The sequence below is a fragment of the Neopsephotus bourkii genome, unplaced genomic scaffold (assembly GCF_033783945.1).
Source record: "Neopsephotus bourkii isolate Nb327-2 ecotype Australia unplaced genomic scaffold, CSIRO-AGI_Nbou_v1 NB_1768, whole genome shotgun sequence".
Classification (NCBI taxonomy): domain Eukaryota; kingdom Metazoa; phylum Chordata; class Aves; order Psittaciformes; family Psittacidae; genus Neopsephotus; species Neopsephotus bourkii.
The window spans coordinates 8,295,722-8,314,283 of NW_026902242.1; the positions used below are offsets into that span (position 1 = coordinate 8,295,722).

Consider the following 18,562-nt stretch of genomic DNA (forward strand, 5'->3'; position numbering starts at 1 on the left):
AAAGCTCTGGCTATCCAGTAAGTTATTTGAGCATGAATATTATGATGGAAAGCCTGGGATGCAGGTTGTTCACCCAAATGCTATGATGTTTGTGCTCCCCATAACCTTTAAGAAACAAGTGTAATGGCTAGTGAATAAGAAATACCAACGTTCCCAAACACGCTTGCCTGTTTATGCACTCCAGTGCTTGTAAAATCAGAGCTCCCCAAGGCTGTAACATGCTCAGCTCAAACAGCTGCTCTAATTGCTTTTCAGCACTTGGGCAGCTGTAGTTTTCTTCATGTCAGTCCTGGTGGGCTGATGACCACGTAAGTGATACCACACTCAACAACTGCCTGAGAGAAAGAAACTGTAAGGCAACAGGGAATGCTGTAAGGAAGGCTGCTTAGGGATCAGTCTGGGAAAGTTTTCAAATTGTTTTGTGGATCAGCAAAGAAATGGGAATAACAGTTTCATAAAGCAAGCTGTCTGGTGGTGGAGAAAGCGTATCTGATTAGTGCCCCTCCACTTAAATCAGCTAAAAGCTATCATATTGCACCTAACAAGGAAATTCAGGTACAAACGTATACTGTCTCATTCAACATCTTTTCAATAACGTTGCTACCTTCTTCACATTTTGATTGCTTTTCATGACCTGTGCAATCCATCAAAAGAGGCAATACTTGCAATTGGGGCACACATGCAGTAAGTTGATGGATATAGCTTCTGACACGGCTACTGACTGCCTCTACAGCAAGCCACATAATCCACTGGGGGCCAAGGGAAGCCTAGTATCTTTGGGTCAGAGCCATAAAAAAGACACACAATAGTTCTCAGTCCATTCTGTTTCCAGCCTATTCCATCTCCTCATACATTCTGATAAAAATTTCATGGGCAGTTGCCCAAACATGCTTTAAAAAGAAAAAATACTGAATGTTAAATGACACACAACTTTTTGCAACATTACCCAGTCAATAATACACAGCTAAGCTAAGGCAACAGACTAGGAACTGGCTGAGAGATGTTCTGCTGGTTGTGCTGCAGATATTCAGACTGGACCTGGTTGTGGGCGATCTGATCTAGTTGAAGGTATCCCTGCTTATTGCAGGGGGGTTGGACTAGATGAGCTTTGAAGGCCCCTTCCAAACTAACCCCTTCTATGTTTCAGCATGATTCTGGATGCATTGGTTAACACACTGTATCTTGCTTAGCTGTCTCTGGAAAATTGCTTTATCTTGGCTTCTCTCTGTAGAAAGTAAATATTTTAGGGGTGCAAGTGCCCCTTGTTCCATACCCATGAGAAACTAGGACAGCTGATCTTGCTTCGGGCAGTAGCAGCTCTTACCATAGGAGCACAGTATCACATTCAGTAAACAAGCTGGCTTTTTACAGATGCCTCCCATTGAGTTCAAACTGTATGGGAACACCTAAATCCCCTACAGCAACAGCTGGTGTTCCCAAACTTGCCGGGTCCAAAAGCAACGGTGAAAAGATGAAAACACAAAACAACTCCTACTCCAGTCTGTTGATATGTGCTATTTTGCACAACACTAATGACTCTATCCTTAATAAACCAGTATTACAGTTCATAAAGTTTACTCTTTCTGGAGGACTTCTTTTCCCCTAAAGTTTTTGCTGTGAATTAAACCTTTCATGTAATCATACAATCTACATGTATCAGGAGGGGTTTGTAGGAGACATTTAATACATAGTCCTTCACCTGTCATTTTAGAGCAAGGTATTACATTTTGAAATCTAGTGGAAAGGCTTTCCACACATGATTCATTACTTATAAAGGAATAACAAAGGAACTCAAGAGAATACTTTATTAAATGGAGTTCCAAGAGCTAAAACAGAATGGATTAAACACAGCTACAGCCCAACAAAGTTTGCAAGTAAACCTGAACTCTCAATTGCAAAAGCCTGCTTAGTGAATGTAAAAAAATAGATAAATATCACTTTAGTCCTTTATCTTCAGAAAGAAAAATGAGACAGGCAAGCCCTATAGAATCAGCTACAAAGCGTTTACCCAGTGGTTTGGATCAGCAAAAGCTACATTAGTTCCACACAGTTTAAATAAGGAAGTTTTAAAACTTGACTTCCATCTGAATTCTGGATTTTAATAAACCCAGCCGCAGTGGCAGCAATGACAATGCAGCCCAGGCCAGTGGGTACCAGGCACTGGTACCTGGTACAGCAACAGCACAGGTGGTGGAAAACACCAGGCATAAACATTCTTCCCGTGAAGCCTTCAGCTCTTAGCTGAAGCCTCAGCTGGAAGGGGTTCAGGAGGAGCTGGGGTTGGGACCAAGAGAAACATGGTGGTTTCTCAAAGGAATGCAGAGCTTTCACTTGAAATACACCCTACCCTGTTCCTGAGAAATGCCTTCCTAGCAGGATGGGAGCAGTTCCTTCCCCAAAGCAATCAGAGATTATCTGTGGTCACGCAAAACTGAAATAGAACTTACAGCTTGAAGCCTAGAAATATGAGTCTCTGCAAAGTTTTTCATTAACTGAAGAATCCATTCCTCCAGGTGAGAGCTTTGCTGTACCTGTAGCATGGATTGTTTCAATTCAGTGGTTCAGGAGGGCTGTGCTTTTGGAATTATTGTGCTAGGAAGCAAACACCCATAAAGGTAAGGGCATTCTTTTCCCTCTAAAAAGTCTGATTTGCTCCATCTCTGACTCTGTGACACCAATGACAGACTCTGTGATACCAATAACACACCAAGAACACATACCATGCCTTTACAGAGTCCTGACAGCTCTCATATGCTTCGCAGTTGGAATAGTATTCAACTTCTTAGCCCTAAAACGTCAAAAACGTGATCACTGCCATTTCACAGCAACTTTGGAGGTTACCAAAACCTCCTTTGAGTTTCCTAACACCTGCAAACTCTGAAGTTGGGCTTTTGGGAGCAAGGTGACACTTTGACACATGCCTTACGTTTTACACTGATGTGGGGTAAGATCCAGCTCTTTGTTTCACATCTGAACTGTCTTCCCACGCGTACTATAAAGGTACTACTCTCATCTGTTCTCCTTTAAGTGACCCAAGCAACATTATCATAACTATAATTAATTATTCACATAGAGAAACTTGGCCTCAGTTCTCTGAATGGCCTTTCTGTTCTCTAACAGAAAAATATCACCTATTCCTACCTCTTAGATGATTACGATCTAAAAATACATTGAGACAGAGAGGTGGAAGAAGTATTAGCAGGAGATGTAAAACCAGACTTGAAATTATTGTGTTTAGCATGATAATTGGCACTCCTGGTCACTTAATGATTTTGCCAGCTGTGTTAGTGCCTTAACAATTCCTGTATCAGCGAGACAATAAAACCACATGGTTTCTGAGCCATAGAAAATTCTATCTCCCTCACTACATCAATTCAGGTGGGATCCAAACCTCCAAATTTTTCACAAACTCAATCCTGAGCTGCAGCTCTGCAAGGGGGAAACACCATCTGTGTTAAACCTGCTGTAAGACAAGCTTAGGACCCTTTCATTTTTGCTGTCCACACTCTTGACATGTTGGCTGTCTGGCTTTGGTTTGGAGCAACCAGTTGGTTCCTCAGTTGTCAGAACTCAAGCACAGGGCACTACTTACCCTATAGTCTATAAGAGCATTCCTACCTTGGCCCCTGAGCTCTATGAACTTCAGCACACTTGGTCACAGAAGTGAGACAGGGATTTGGTCCAGCTGGCATGCCAAGGTTTTGGAGCATCCTTATGCCAAGGCAGGACCAGAGCCTGTTTGGGAGGAGGCACGCTCCAGTGTTTAGCACTGCACCATACCATGGATTTGGCTGCTGAGTCCATAGTAAATCACGTGCAGTATATAAGGCTCAGTTAAGTCAGGAGACATTATGTTTCTAACTAAAAGCACTGCTGAGGAGATCTCTCTGTGAGGCAAGGACATCTTTAACACAGCAAGGGCTTAAAATGAGAAACTGTTCAGAGTTTGCACATCATCTGCATTTCTCTGAAATTTATGCTTTTCCTCTGCTAAAGGCTTAGGAAAAACCACCAGAGAAATCCTCTGCCTTCTGAGACTGAAAGAATTGCTCCAGGAACATTTTATAATCAAGTGGAACGCATATTTTATTTACTTTTAGGATACTTCCTAAAACTTCACTAACTGACCTGAGGGAAGCCTCAAAATAAGAGTTAATGTGACCCTGACATTAACCTGCTCATCTGAGTAAAAGCAGAAACTAGTGAAGGAAAGAATTGGCTGTACAGTCTATAAGTGTTCCAGAGCATGACACATTCAATATTATACATACAGTATTCTGAGGCAGTAGCTTAATCCTATGGAATTAAAAGTAAGAACATATTTTGGGCTTTCTTACTACCCTTCCATCAAAGCCCACACTTTATTCCCCCATAAATCCACTTTTCTTTCTGTAGCTGTATGTAAACTGACAACCCTCAATCACCTGCTTTAAAAAGCAATCACAACAGAGGTCAGTGAAAGTACACGGCAGGCAGGCAGGGGAAAGTACAGAGCAGGGAAAGCTACAGCAAGATGGTTTTATATCAGTAAAAGGGAGATTGTGGAATAAACAGCGTATAAATTAAACTGATTTTAAACAATATGTAACATTTGACAAACTGTGTCTGCTCATCTGATCTGCTGCTTACCAGCAAATCTGCCTCTGACCACAAGAGTTGGCTCTGAATAATACTGTAGTCAGCAAACGTGCTTAGAAAACCGTGTTTTATTAGGAAGTCAGTTTCTGGGATAGAACTAGACTGCAATGTTTTGGGGGTTTGTTTGGTTGGTTTTGCTTTGTTTTTATTTGGTTTGGGTTTGTGGTGTTTTTTGTTTGGTTCGTTGGGGTTTTATTCTGCCAAAAGTTCACCTGTTCGGTGTTATTAAAACACAAAACCTTACATACCCACTTGTGAGATTTATACCACAGCTACTCTACATTGCAACCAAGTATCTGAGCCACAGAGCTACACAACCACCTCTTCTACTTTCATAGAATAGAATCATTTATGTTGGAAAAGACCTGTAAGATCATCAAGTCCAACCATTCCCCAGCACTGCCAAGTCCACCACTAACCATGCCACAGAGGGCATCTATACATTTTTTTTTAATGCTTCCAGGGATGGTGACTCCACCACTGCCCCTGGGCAGCCTGTTCCAGTGCCTGACTGCCCTCTCAGTGAAGAAATTGTTCCTAATATCCAGTCTAAACCTCCCGTCACAGTTTGAGGCCGTTTCCTATTGTCCCATCGCTTGTTCCTTGGGAGCAGAGCTCAGCCCCCTCCTGGCTCCATCCTCCTTTCAGGCAGTTGTAGAGACCAATAAGGTCCCCCCTGAGCCTTCTCTTCTCCAGACTAAAGCCCCCCACATCCCTCAGCGGTTCCTCATCACACTTGTGCCCCAGGCCCTGCACCAGCTCCATTTTCACTGGCATGTTATGTTTTGCCACTTACGCATAGAGCAGGTTCAACAGGAGAGAATGACATATTCTGCCCCCTCCGCAGCATAACGGGTTTCTTGGAGATTTGGGTGACTCTTCAGCATTACATGCTACAATCCAGATTCTTTTTTTTTTCTTTCATTTTGAGGAATCAACATCCTCCAATGCAAACCAATTCAACAACAGAAAAATGCCTGTCCAGCTCTGTCTTTGGATTCTACCCCACCTTGCTACAGCTATTTCTCTAAGAAGCTGCTTGCAGCTGGATACGCGAAGTCATTTGTGCATTATCCTAGACCAAAGATATTTTGCCAGCATCTACCTCAAGCCTACACAGGGAAAGGAAACGAGCAAGAATGAAATGATTTTATATTTGTTGACATTCAGGTTTGAAGACTTCTAACCCATCCTTTAGAAACACAGTACCTGTACCACAAACAAAACCCACATGAAGGCCTAATTTACCTTCATGACAATTTGCAGTAAGATCATTCCAGCACAGTAACACCCAGATCAAACCACTGAGTATATCTAGTTCAACACTGAATTATGAGCCCACACAGAACAATTCTACTGACCTCTAGGAGATCACTGAGGTTGTTACTGCTGAGCTTTTGCTGAAATGGGGTGCTGATGGAGGGCATAAATACAAGTACCACAAGCTCTGCACAGAAAGGCTTTGGGATATCAGAAGAGTCGTGTGTGTGAGAAACAGCATTGTTTGCTATGACTAACGGATAATTATTTGAGAGGGCACCAAGGTGAGAGGAGGGCATATAACTGATATTTTGAAGAGTAGATTTTTAGTTCACTATCTCTAGGCTAAAATACGATTTTCTTTTTCTTGCTGATATTACTGTATTACACACCCATTGCAAATGAAAGAAAATGAATTTGACTTCCATATGGGAAGAAGCATTGGCTAAAACAAACTGACGGATCACGTAAGAGTTTCACTTTCTACCTTTTCAATGGGACTTTGTGACCTTTCCTAATAGGAATGGGTAGAGCGTCACTACATTGGACTCTGCATGAGAAAATAAGCTTTATCTTGGACGTTTTCCATAGACTTCAGCCATGGCTGGGTTGTTTTTTTTAGAACAGTTTCAATGACTGGAGCACTACCACATTATTACTTTACTATTTCAATTGGAATGTTTCAGTTTTCTGACTAAATACGGGCTGTTCTTCACTTCTTCTGAAGAAAATAAATAGAAAAAATAACATACAAAAGAAAGAGCACCTGATCAGCATTCTTTTTTAGTACCCTTCAATAAAGAACATCCCAAAGATGCCAAAATAAGGGAGATACTATGAAAGCATCAAATGAGTCCCCGCCAGGCATTGCATGTGCAAAATATTGCCCCACTGACGTGAGCTAGATGACCGTATGACAAGATTTATTCTTCCATGTATTCTGCTCAAAGCCCCGCCCCACAGAACATTTAAGTCAAAAGGACAAAGTGGTTGAGTAGACACCAAACCCAAAATGTCCGCTATGAAAATTTGAAACCCAGTATTACATTGCAGGGGGCTGGATTAGATGACCTTTGAAGGTCCCTTCCAACACAAACTATTCTACTTTTCTAAAATTAATTATTTGCGTTCAATTCCCTGAACCTAAGAGAAAATGCTTAATGCTACAGTGTGAAAAAAAAAGAAATCTTGAGAAGTTAAATATCTATTTGTATTTACAGATATATTCTTCAAATACTGACTTGAGCCATCAGCATAAAGTACCTAGACATATGGCAGTATTAGGTAAGAATGAGAAAGCCTGCTATTAACACCGCAAGGTGAGAGTGTGATTATACAAAAGGACTGTTTCCAACAAGCAGGTCATACTTAATTAGCAATGGGCATGGAATGACCATGAAATCAATCCAGGAAACTGCATTCCCCACATCAGCATGATTTGTTATGAACAGTATCCACGGACAGAAACACAGCTAACGCACCATTTTAGAACAAAAAGCAGAAAACTAGAGCTTTAAAGATAACCCTGCTGCCTACCAGGAGATCAGGCACAACATGCACCAAGTTAAGTAACAACATCGCAGTCATCCACAGCCAAATCCAAGGGAACTGAGGACAACAAATCATTCTATCAGACTTCATAAACAGACCTTGGGTGAGCAGTTACTTAAGTGTTGAATCAGGCTTCTTCTGCTCTTTTTGTGCCACATGAAAACCCTACATGCTTGCTTCTGCCTTTCTCAGTCTCTCTTATTTCTGTGCCTTAGCACAAAACTCGCCTACTGACTCACATTAGCTTCTCATATGTAGTTAGTGCTGGATAATTCAACATGTTGCTCCTTTTTGGTGTCAAAATTTCTCCCAACAGCTGGAACATACTTATGTGTAATGAAATGTCTGAACCGAGATCAACCTATTAATAGTTTCCAGGACAGAAATCCTTAAAATTGTCTTTCCTTGATCACTGCATAAAAACACCTGCAAAACAGACAGATAACAACAACAACAACAAAATCAAGCCTTTAAGCATACAGATTTATCAGTTTAAATTACAAAGATCAGCAGAGATGACAAAAGGGTCTGTCACAGGTATTCAGGAGTTAGCTATTGCGTATAAACATCATTGACTTTGTCACTTGTCTTCACCCAATTTCAGTGTGGGTTATAGTAAAGACATGCCTCGACCTTTTTTAAATTTGTGGTGAAGGAGGGAAGGGACTTAAAGAGTCTATATTCCTACTAGAAAGCCTCACCAGAACACATGATTTCTGGTCAACACCATTAGCCATTTCTCACATTTCTGACCACACTAATAAATCTTTCCTTAAAAATGGAAACTAGATTCAATATTTGCAACCCCAAACATTAATTTTCAGAAGTCATACAATCCAGACACAAATAATACTTTCCTCATTCAGTCAGGATTCTATTACTTACGACAAAATCCTTAAGTAAATGAACTCCACAAGAAACAGTTTTAATACAATGCTGCAGACGTATATTGGCACACACACAATCATTTCTTCCCTCCAGTGGCTGTTTTGCACAATGGAGGGGAAAACAAGGGAGGGCTTGCTACTAAAAGTAATTATGTTCTCTTATAAAGTTTCTTTTATAGTGTAAGAGAAAAGTTATATATAAATGTAGTGTGTAAAACAATACCTTTTTTCAGCATATGGCTTTGATCCAGCCTGCGTTGTTGCTCATATCCATACTGCCTAGAATCCCAGACTGGTTTGTGTTGGAAGGGACCTTAAAACTCATCCAGTTCCAACTCCCTGCAACAGGCAGGGTCACCCTCCACTAGAGCAGGTTGCTCCAAGCCATGTCCAGCCCGGCCTTGAGCACTGCAAGGGACGGGACAGCCACAGCTTCTCTGGGCAACCTGTGCTAATGCCTCAGCACCCGCACAGGGAAGAATTTATTTCCTAATGTCTAACCTAAAACCGCATGCATACTCCACAGCAAAAACTGAACTCACAAAATTACACCGACTCATTGCAGCATCAGAATTGCCAATGGTGCTTTAGGACAATCTTTCATTTTTAGAAAGTCCCGTCTGGAATTCAGAAGGTCTCAGGATTCACAATACACAGTACAGGGACTGTGGAACATGTTCTTTCTGATCCTGATAGCCCTTCTTGAGCAGAAAAGGTACCTTGCTCACAAGTAGAATGGGACACATTTGGGTATTTCATGACCACTTACTTTCAGGTGTGTATTCTGGTTCTATTACCACAGCACTGCAGAAGGTCCCAAAAGGATAATGGAGGTCCTTTTGACTGAACAGAAAGCTGGGGTTGAAAGCTTGGACCTGACAGCTTAGTCTTGTCCAATATTAGAAAGGGTCCTTGACTGAAAGCATAAATATATCTTCCCAGTTTGTGGAGAAAATAACTACTGTGTTAATCAATGATAAACTATAACGTAATGTCAACATCTAGAGAAGTTTAGTGATAGGTAACAGAAGACAATCATCCCCTCCTGTTGTCCCTGTGGTCAAAAAGCATTTACAGCACTGAAATTCGTTAGGTGCATTTTCACAAGTAAGAAGCAGTTCTCCTGATTCCATTTTCCCCTACTCTGTGTTTTAGTTAAAACTGTCATCAAATAAACACAGCTAGTGAGTTCTCTGCTAACTATGTACTGGCACTGGTACATGTCTGTTCATTGTTAGAAAGATAGTCCACTCCCCTGTCTCATGTGATTAAAGATGTAACAGCTCATCATTTTTATAGAGCTGGAACTAGCTGCAGAAGAGTAATCTAACCACAGGATCCTATGCAGCAGTAATCTCAAATCACCACAGAAGACATTCCTTTCTACATATGTATATTCTCATAACCCCCAGGAGATGCTTTAGTGATGTCCTTTCTGGCAGTAAATACATAAATCCTTCAAATTAGTATCAGTTTACTGTGTTGGCCCCTGTGATCTTGCAGGCAAAAAAAATTCTAGGCATGATATGGCATTTTAATAACTCCTGCAGATTGAACACAGCTTGTTGTTTGAACATGTGCTTCAGTTTCATGAGAAATCACATGATACAGGTTATATACATACAAAACATCCACTGCTAACCAATTACTGTGCTATTTGCTAGTACTAGCGAATTGCAATGGAACAGCTTCGCTTTCACAAAGTCATTTGGACTATATTTTCTGCTCATCACTGAAAGCCGCCTAACATCTTTTCAAGAAATCCTCTCTAAAACTAAATTGAAATGGAATTTATTCCTATTAAAAACAAGAAGTATTCTACCCTTATTGAGGCATTTATTTCTTATATTCCTATGTTTTCTATGTTAAATATATTTTGCTTGTAAGCATCTTTTTAAAACTAGCACAGTCCTCTGTGGTGGCACTATTCATATTGTAAGTATTTATCTAAGTATTACAGGTTAGTGGTTGGGTGTAAGAACATTCTTATCTCATCCTGTGCATGGTGCTTTGCATTTATAATATAATTGCTTCTTTCCATCATCAGTGAAGTCTCTCACCTTGTAAAAAACCAGAAAATAATGCAGATTGCTGTTTCTCTAAATGCATCTGACAGCCATTAAGAGTCTGATAAGCACTGCCACTTCTTAGCTATTCTAAAGGGAAAACTTCTGCACCATGAGGACAGTCCAGAAGTGGAACAAGTAACAGCTCATGCTGTCTCCACCACTGGAGGTTTTTCAAGACCATACTGGATAAAGCACTCAGGAACTTGATATGATCTCATAGCAGCTCCAGCTTTGAGCAGGAAGTTGCACCAGAGACCTCCTGAGCTCCCTTCCAAGCTAAAGGCAATCATGGATCTAAGAATATATATTTTTAATTCATGGGACTGCACCATAATTTGCAAAATGCCCCCAAAGAAAGCAGGAGAGTAAAATCAGTGCATTAAGCTTACTGGCTTTTCCATCCTTCTTTATGATTATTCCCAAAACTCTAATTGTAGAAACTTCCTTCTTGGCAACTAAGCATAAATCCAGAGTATTCCACAGAAATAAAGTCTCCATGCCTTTCCTGCAGTGCTATTGCTGGTAGAGATCATAGAATCACAGAATAGTTTGGGTTGGAAGGATCCTTCGAAGATCATGTAGTCCAACCCCCTGCAATGAGCAGGGACACCTTCAACTAGATCAGGGTGAACAGAACCACATCCAGCCTGGCCTGACTGGTCTTTGCTGCCTGATGGTGGGAGCTGTAGAACAGGATATCCCAGTAAAGATTACTCCAATCAACTCAGCACCTCCTTAGTCCAGAGACACTGGAAAGACAGTTAAGACTACTCCCACTACCTCATGTTTACACAGCTGACCTCCACATACCTCCTGCCTACACTACTTAATTGATCTCCCTACAACTCTTCCCCTTTCCTTCATATTTTTTGGCCTGGCATTGGCCCTGCATTACTTACAAAGCCAGTTTTGATCTATCCATCCCAATCTGACCAAACTCACAGGGATACGTTTTGTAAAGCAGATAAAGTGTGTCTGTTTATAACAGAAAGGTAAACAGTTTTGAGATTAAATTCTTCTGTCTTCACTTCCACAAAGCATCTGATTTTCAGTAACCAAAAATGCAGGATTTATTTTCCCATTTGACAAAAGTGACCTGGGAGAACAGGGCTCAGTGCTGTCCCTTGCTGCTGTTTAAATGATTTTCCTTCATGAGCATGGAAGAGACCAGTTCAGATAGCAGAACACAAAATCCCCCAACACCTGAAGTAGCCCAGAGAAAGTGAATATTCTTCTCCTGGTCAACCTAAGGCCATGTTTTTGCTCCTTCACGTGAAAGTGAACCTACTGCAAATTATCACATTCAATCTTTAATACATCAGATCTGCACATACAAATAACAAATATTCTCAGAGCAGACACTGTTCATTTTACGAGACGGACATTAGAAGAACATGGGGCAAATTCAGACCTGTGTCATCAAGTTGGAGTCCATCAGGAGGCTTTATTCACAGACAGCTGGCTAGCAGCAGGCCTAAATAAGAAAAGTATTGAGCTATCTTCATCTTTAGTTTGGTTTCCGTGGTAAGTTTTAATGCTCCAAGTATTCACCATAACCTAGGCCAGCAGCCTATATTTCAGACATCACCAATGTGGAAGTAAATGGTTTCAACTCTATCTTCATTAATGTTGCCTACTTTTTGTTCTTGTCCTAGTACAACTTGCTTGTTACTGCAAGAAGTAAGAAAGTCCCCAAACTGGGGTGCTCTGGCCACACAATAAGTTTACATGAAGTGAGGGGCTATTAACCATTGCCACCTCTCCTTCCTATGGCCAACTGTGGCTGTACAAGACGTCATTAGCAGCCTTACTAAAATCCAGCTGGTTCCATGACAATGAACTTTAACACTTACTCCTCAAGCATCCTGACAGAGTGATACAGAGGATGCCATTCAAAGCCTGGCAGTGCTCTGCATCATTCTGAAGGGTAAGCTTGGGCAAATTTGTATCTGAAACAGTCACTTCCAACCTAAAGTATTTAATTTATCCTACAGGATTTAAAACAAACAAAAAAAACTCCACCAAAACCTCCCTATACCAACAAAAACATTGCAAGCCCTGGAAAATACCCTAAAACCCGAAAAATATTGCAAAAAAAATATAGTATTTTATAACATACAGTATCTCCAGGAATTGTTTACACTGATGGCACAAGTGTAATAGAAGCTAAGTGCTTTTTAAGTATGCTAAGGCTAAATAATTATCTCTGTCTTCCACATCCAGATGGCTGCCTGCTGGAGCCTAAGGAAAGGAGAAAGGGGACAATGAAAGTGCTAACCTCATAAAAATTGGAAGTCCCTAAAGGAAAACATTTTGAGAACGGGAATTCACTGTGATTTGCCACTTCCTTTCTCAGCCAGCTTGCACAGGCCCTGGGAGCCTAACAACCCATGACATGATTCTGCTTGAGCCTGTGGACAGGTGTCCCCTAATCCCTCCACACAAAATTCCAAGAAAAACAAGTAAAGTACAAAAGGAGAGTAGGAAGGACAAGGAGTGTGGGTTCTTACTGGGTGTTACAAAACCTCTTTCTCTTATATTCCCAGTAGTCTCGTTTAAAAGCCTTTCTTGCATGCAAATTTTTGACCCCAAAATATCACACCTGAAATTTCCTGAGAAAGTGATTCCAATCAGAAAAGCTGCTGCTGTAAACAAATTTCCTTCCCCACCAAGTCAGGGTCAAACCTGTAGACTTCAGTGATATGAACATAGGTTTACTACATTTAACTCCTCATAGCAGTACGAGACCAAGGCAGATTTGGAGAAATGAGAATGAAGACTTTAGCCTGTGTCAAATGCTTTAATGCAACACCAGTCACAGAATCTGCCACACTCACAGAAACCCATTCCAGGTAAAATCTACCCATACGCACTCCTAAAGAGACACACTGGAAATGATGGTGGAATCTCTACCTGTACAATAGAAAGCTATGTCTGAGCAGCAGAGTCTTTCTACTTCTTCTGCCATCATGAATACTATTTCAGATCAAGCTAACTGGCAATAAGTAAAAGACCATTTCATTTGGAAACTCAGGAACTTTCCTCTTGAAACTGAGGCAACACACAGAGAATTCCCTAGATTGATTTTTGCAAAGGCTTTTCTTTCCCTGATCCAAATAAAGCTAAGTTTGATCTTCTGATCCAAATTTTATATGTGGGTTTCAACACAGAAATGGCTATAGCTCAAGGACAGATGAAAAAAAGGGTAGACAGAAAAAGGACAAATATTACAGTGGCTTAAGCCATGCTTACAGATGGTCTTTATAGTTCTAACTCCCGCAAAATAGCATAAAAAATAAACCAGTTTTGTTGGTGGTGTTGTTCAGAGAATTGATACGTAAAACGCATTTCTTGTTTTATTTTTGGCCAGAAAACAGTTAGCTCCCAAACCTGACTGTGCATCCAACAATATGTTACCAGCAAAAGGGACTCTGAAATAGAAATACTGATTAGAAGTACTGATATTCTCCCCACTTCCTCTCCATTATTTTTACAGTAAAAACTAATAAATACAGTCACTGTGTAGTGTTTAGAATACTGCATTTTTTCCCAAATCTTCAAATATATGATCCTACAATTAATTTTTAATGCCAATATATGCTGAAATATTAAACTTTATAGTCCTCTTTGAATGTGTTAAACACGTTTATATCTGAACATCTCAGATGGAATTAAGTGAAGTTATTTACACATGACATATCTAAGCAGAACTGTGTGGGAGTCAAAATTCTCTTTAATGGGACAGCCTATAACTGTAACATCTCTCTGCTCCACATTGGAATGATTCCCTAAGTTTCAGTCATGAGAATTGTTTCAAAGCAAGAAAACAAAATGACAGAACTTTATCTTTTACAACTGCTACAGACCACAAAATACACTTAAAAAAAAAACATCATGAAAGCCAACATAATCCCATGGAATATCTACGTTTAGACAAAAAGACATTTGTGGAAACCACTCACTGGCACACTTGCAAACAGCTCTCACTGCAAAAACTGATGTCTGCTTTGACAGTGATTGTTAACAGATATAGTTGAACTCTGAACACCTTTTTTCTCCTCAGGGCAACATAGCCCGAGGTTGTACACGAGCAAGAGAAATGGCAGCAAGAAGTTGAGCTTATGGAGGATGCAAGTGTATTTTCAGTTTGGATTCTAAAGGGTAATGGGAGAGACTGTGATAAAATACAGAAGAGGAAAAAAGTAGCTGACAAACTAGAAAGATTTTTTCACCCTACAGATCTTCTAGCTGCTCTGCCAACACAAAACAGTGCATTCATTAATGGTTACTATGTAAGAATTCCTGCAGAACAGGCTGTGGTAAGGATGCTGCTCAATTCCTAAATCAGTTGTTAATCAAAGTCTGTGTCAGAAAACCTGAAAAGAAATGTCAGGTCTTGTCACTGTGTTTTTCAGACACCTTTACAGGAAGAGCTGCATATTTCATAATTATGGCCAAACATGATGTTCAGCTCTGCACTAATAAGCTCATAAAAAGCAGACTGGAAGGGACCTCCCATCAGTCACTGGGGTACTGCTTGCTAACTGAGCTTTAGAGGGCAAGATCTCTCTACAGTAGAAAAGCTGCCTCTCTATAATGAAAAGAAGGGGCTCTGCAAAGCCAGGAAATGTTCCACTGTATTTAATGTGGATACATAAACCTCAGCATTAACAACCTTTTATTTTAGCAAAACCCTTGCTCAATTAAGCAAAGCTTCACGCGAAGGAGAAACTTATGATGACGACAGTGTCTCAGAACGCTTCTAAACCATCTGAAGGATATGAAGTCACCATTAGAGCAAACTTTTACGCATAACTTTACCTTTCTACAACATCCTCTCCATTCCAGCAGGTTGAGCTGTCTCTCATCACCAGATCTCCATCACACAGCCGTTCTGCTATAGAGGCATAAAAGGTTCGGGATCGCTTCATGTAACTGATGAACTCTCTGTAACATAGGAAGAACACATTTAACAACAGGACAGTAAACTTGCAGTTTAAGCCACCTGTCAACTTAATCCTCCACAAGATTTAGAGTATAGAAGCCTTATAGAATTAAGTCACCTAAGTTGATTAATTTCTATTTCTAATGTATTTCTGCTCCTATGTCTCACCCAGTCTTACTTGCCCAGTCTTAGTACAAATAATTACACACAAAGGGTGGCTTTAACAAATTACATTAACACATCTCACGCAAAACCTGAAAAAAGTCTACACCTACTGTTTCTCTATAAACAGATTAAAGAAATGGTGAGAAAACATCATCCTTAAAGGAACAGGCTTTTCTCTCTTACTAGAAGTGAGTATTTCTATATTTCCTGCAAACGTGGGAGATGAATGAAGAACGTTCTCAGCAACGTCCTGGGTGGAAAAGGTTTGTCAAAGTTAACACCCCATTACAAAACCTGCAACATGCTAGAAGCACCCCACACATCCAGCAACAATACAGGAAGACATCTTCTTGAGATGCAGTGGGGCCAATTCCTCCCCATTAGCACTGTTCATGTCACATTCTCATTAGAAAGAAATTTCTCTCTCATCATGTCTGTCATCTCACCTGTGAAGAGGAGGCTGTGTCTGCTGCACTGGGGAATAACCAAAAGCTGTTGCCAGTACAAACAACCCATTTCTGATCATGTGCATATGGAAAAATGCCTTGTGGGCAAACTGCTGCCTCTTGTATGGTCTGATTATGCTTATATTATATATGTGGCTAAGGTAGCCATAAAAATAAACTCTAACAAACCAAGTTTTAATTCAGCACACAGTCGAGAGCATCTAAGAATGAGAAATTACCCTGTCTCCACAGCTTTAAAAACTCCTATTTGGTATAAGATGCTAAAAATACTGAGAACAAGATGCAGACAAACTGAGCTAAAGCTATCACGGAGCTACCTGCTTGTCTCAGAAGTCCCTCAAGAGCCCCACTGGGAAGGCCAAAGTACTCATCCTGGTTTATCATAGAAGGAACTAGGTTGGACAAGACCTTTAAGACCATTGAATCCAAGCATTACCGAAGGACTGCCAGGCCCATTACTAACCCATGGCACTGGGGGCAAACTGATCTCCCCTCATGGCTGCACCTCATGATCTCCAGTCACAGCCACCCCTCACCTGCTCCCCCTTAGTGACCCACATTATATAGCAGCCTCCTCTACCCCTCACGGCCATGCCTCATCTCCCCTCAAGATATACCTTCAAGGCCATCCCATGTACCCCCATGGCGGCCCTTGCTCTCCCCTCATGGCTGCTCCCACTCTCCCCTCATGGTTGCCCGTGTTCCTCTCCTCTCATGGCTGCCACTGTTCTCCCCTCATGGCTGCCTCTGCTCTCCCCTCGTGGCAGCTTCTGCTCTTCTCTCATGGCTACCACTGTTCTTCCCTCATGGCTGTTCCTGCTCTCCCGTCACGCTAAATTAGTTACGTGGTCTTAAGGAACTAATGCAGGAAAGCTGTTATTTTAGACAAAGAAAAAAGCAGGAATTTCAGGGCTTACAACCAAGGAAACAGCATTTCCATCTCTTGACCACTAACTTACAAATAGAAGCTCTAAGTCTTCCTAGAATAAAGCTAGACCCAGAAAAGCCACTTACCTGATAGAACAGCTTGGGAGCATCAGCTATGAGACATGTGACACCAATGCTAAAGAGTTTAAAGGTTTTAAAATGGAGCTTTCGTTGAAGGAGAAAAAGGGCACCCTTTTAATAGTCTAAACCTTGTCTTCCTCAGCTCACCCCAAGAGGTTTAAAGTCCTTATTACTTTCAGCAGAGTGGGGCTCTGACAGTTCGAAGCAGCATTTAGGAAACACAGGATTCTGCATCCTACTCTTAGAGAGTGGAAATACTTACTTTGCATCAGGACAAAACTAAGGGTAGAAAACACACAGTTTCCCAGCGTCCCGCAGTATAAAAGAAGTCTGCCAAGTTCTAGATTGCAGCTGAAGCAGCAGCTTACAATGGAGAGGAGCCCAGTGTAGAGACAACAAAGTGTGTCACCTTGGTTGCGTTCTTACCGAGAGACTTTTTTCAGACTTCTTGATTTGTCATTCTTTGAAGCTTTCAGAGGCAGAGAACTGGAATAGGCCGGGGAGAATAAGCATCAACCGGGAGAGGTTGGGGAGTAGGGGAGAAGCAGGAATTCAGGCAAATGAAGGCCAGAGAATGAGAAACAAAAGAGAAAAGTAAAAATTATTTGGAAGAAAGGTCACCAAGCACATGCATAGGATAACATAAGAAAACAAATGGGGAGGAAAGTTGTCATGAGATTTTTCCAAAGTATAGATGCAATTAAAAATGACAATGCAATACTGGGGAAAAGAAATTAAACAATTGAGGTTGTTTCTCCCAATCCTTTTCAAATCACAGCATAATTACAGATACAGCTCACAGGGCAAAAATCTGAACCATTCAGTGGTACTTAAATTATCTACAACTGATACCAAATGGAAGAACTGTAAACATATGAAGCTATACAAGAAAACAATGGCAAACAGGTTAGATTGGAAACTGTGGGAAGGGCACTCATTTGCTGGTACAATGAACAATTTCTTGCCTATTAATGAATAATGTAAATACAAGGGTTTTTTTTGCTATTCAGTTCTGGTCAGATTGCACCACTGAGAAAAACCAAACCAACTTCACAAAACAGGGAGGCTGGCTTTAACCTTAGATTGAGTAAAGAACTGTGGAAATAACCTTGGTAGTTATTTAGTGCAAATGTGTTTTCTGGCACTGATATCCTGAGGCCCCTTCACTAACATTCAAAATTGCCTTTAACGTTAGTAACATGGTGTAGTTTTATAATAGAATCACAGAATGGTTTGGGTTTGAAAGGATCTCAAGATCATTTCATTCCAACCCCCTGCCACAGACCAGTTTGCTCCACTAGAACAGGTTGCTCCAAACTCCATCCAACCTGCCCTTGAACACTGCCAGGGATGGGGCAGCCACAGCTTCTCTGGACAGCCTGGGCAATCCAAGCCAGGATTTTACCACCCTCATTGTAAAGAGTTTTTCCTCACGTCTGCCTTACTCACCCCTCTTTTAGTTTAATGCCATCACACCTCATCCTATCATAACACACCCAGCTAAAAAATCTCTCCCCCTTCCTGTGGCCACCCCTACCACTAGCCCTCAGAAAGGGTGACGGCAAAGCTGCC

The 18,562-nt window shown here is 41.0% G+C and overlaps 1 protein-coding gene across 5 annotated transcripts in view; it reads right to left on the reverse strand.

Annotated features, from left to right (window-relative positions):
- Window positions 1–18,562, reverse strand: part of LOC133225946 (glypican-5-like) — a 379,953-nt gene that overhangs the window by 201,011 nt on the left and 160,380 nt on the right. For 4 of the 5 annotated variants that reach the window (XM_061378925.1, XM_061378924.1, XM_061378926.1 and 1 more), the window contains 2 exons: window positions 17,417–17,476; window positions 15,227–15,352 (listed from right to left, as the gene is read on the reverse strand). In XM_061378925.1, coding sequence (XP_061234909.1) covers window positions 15,227–15,352; window positions 17,417–17,476 — 186 coding nt within the window. The remainder of the gene's footprint in view (window positions 1–15,226; window positions 15,353–17,416; window positions 17,477–18,562) is intronic. The other variant, XM_061378923.1, reaches the window with a different exon arrangement.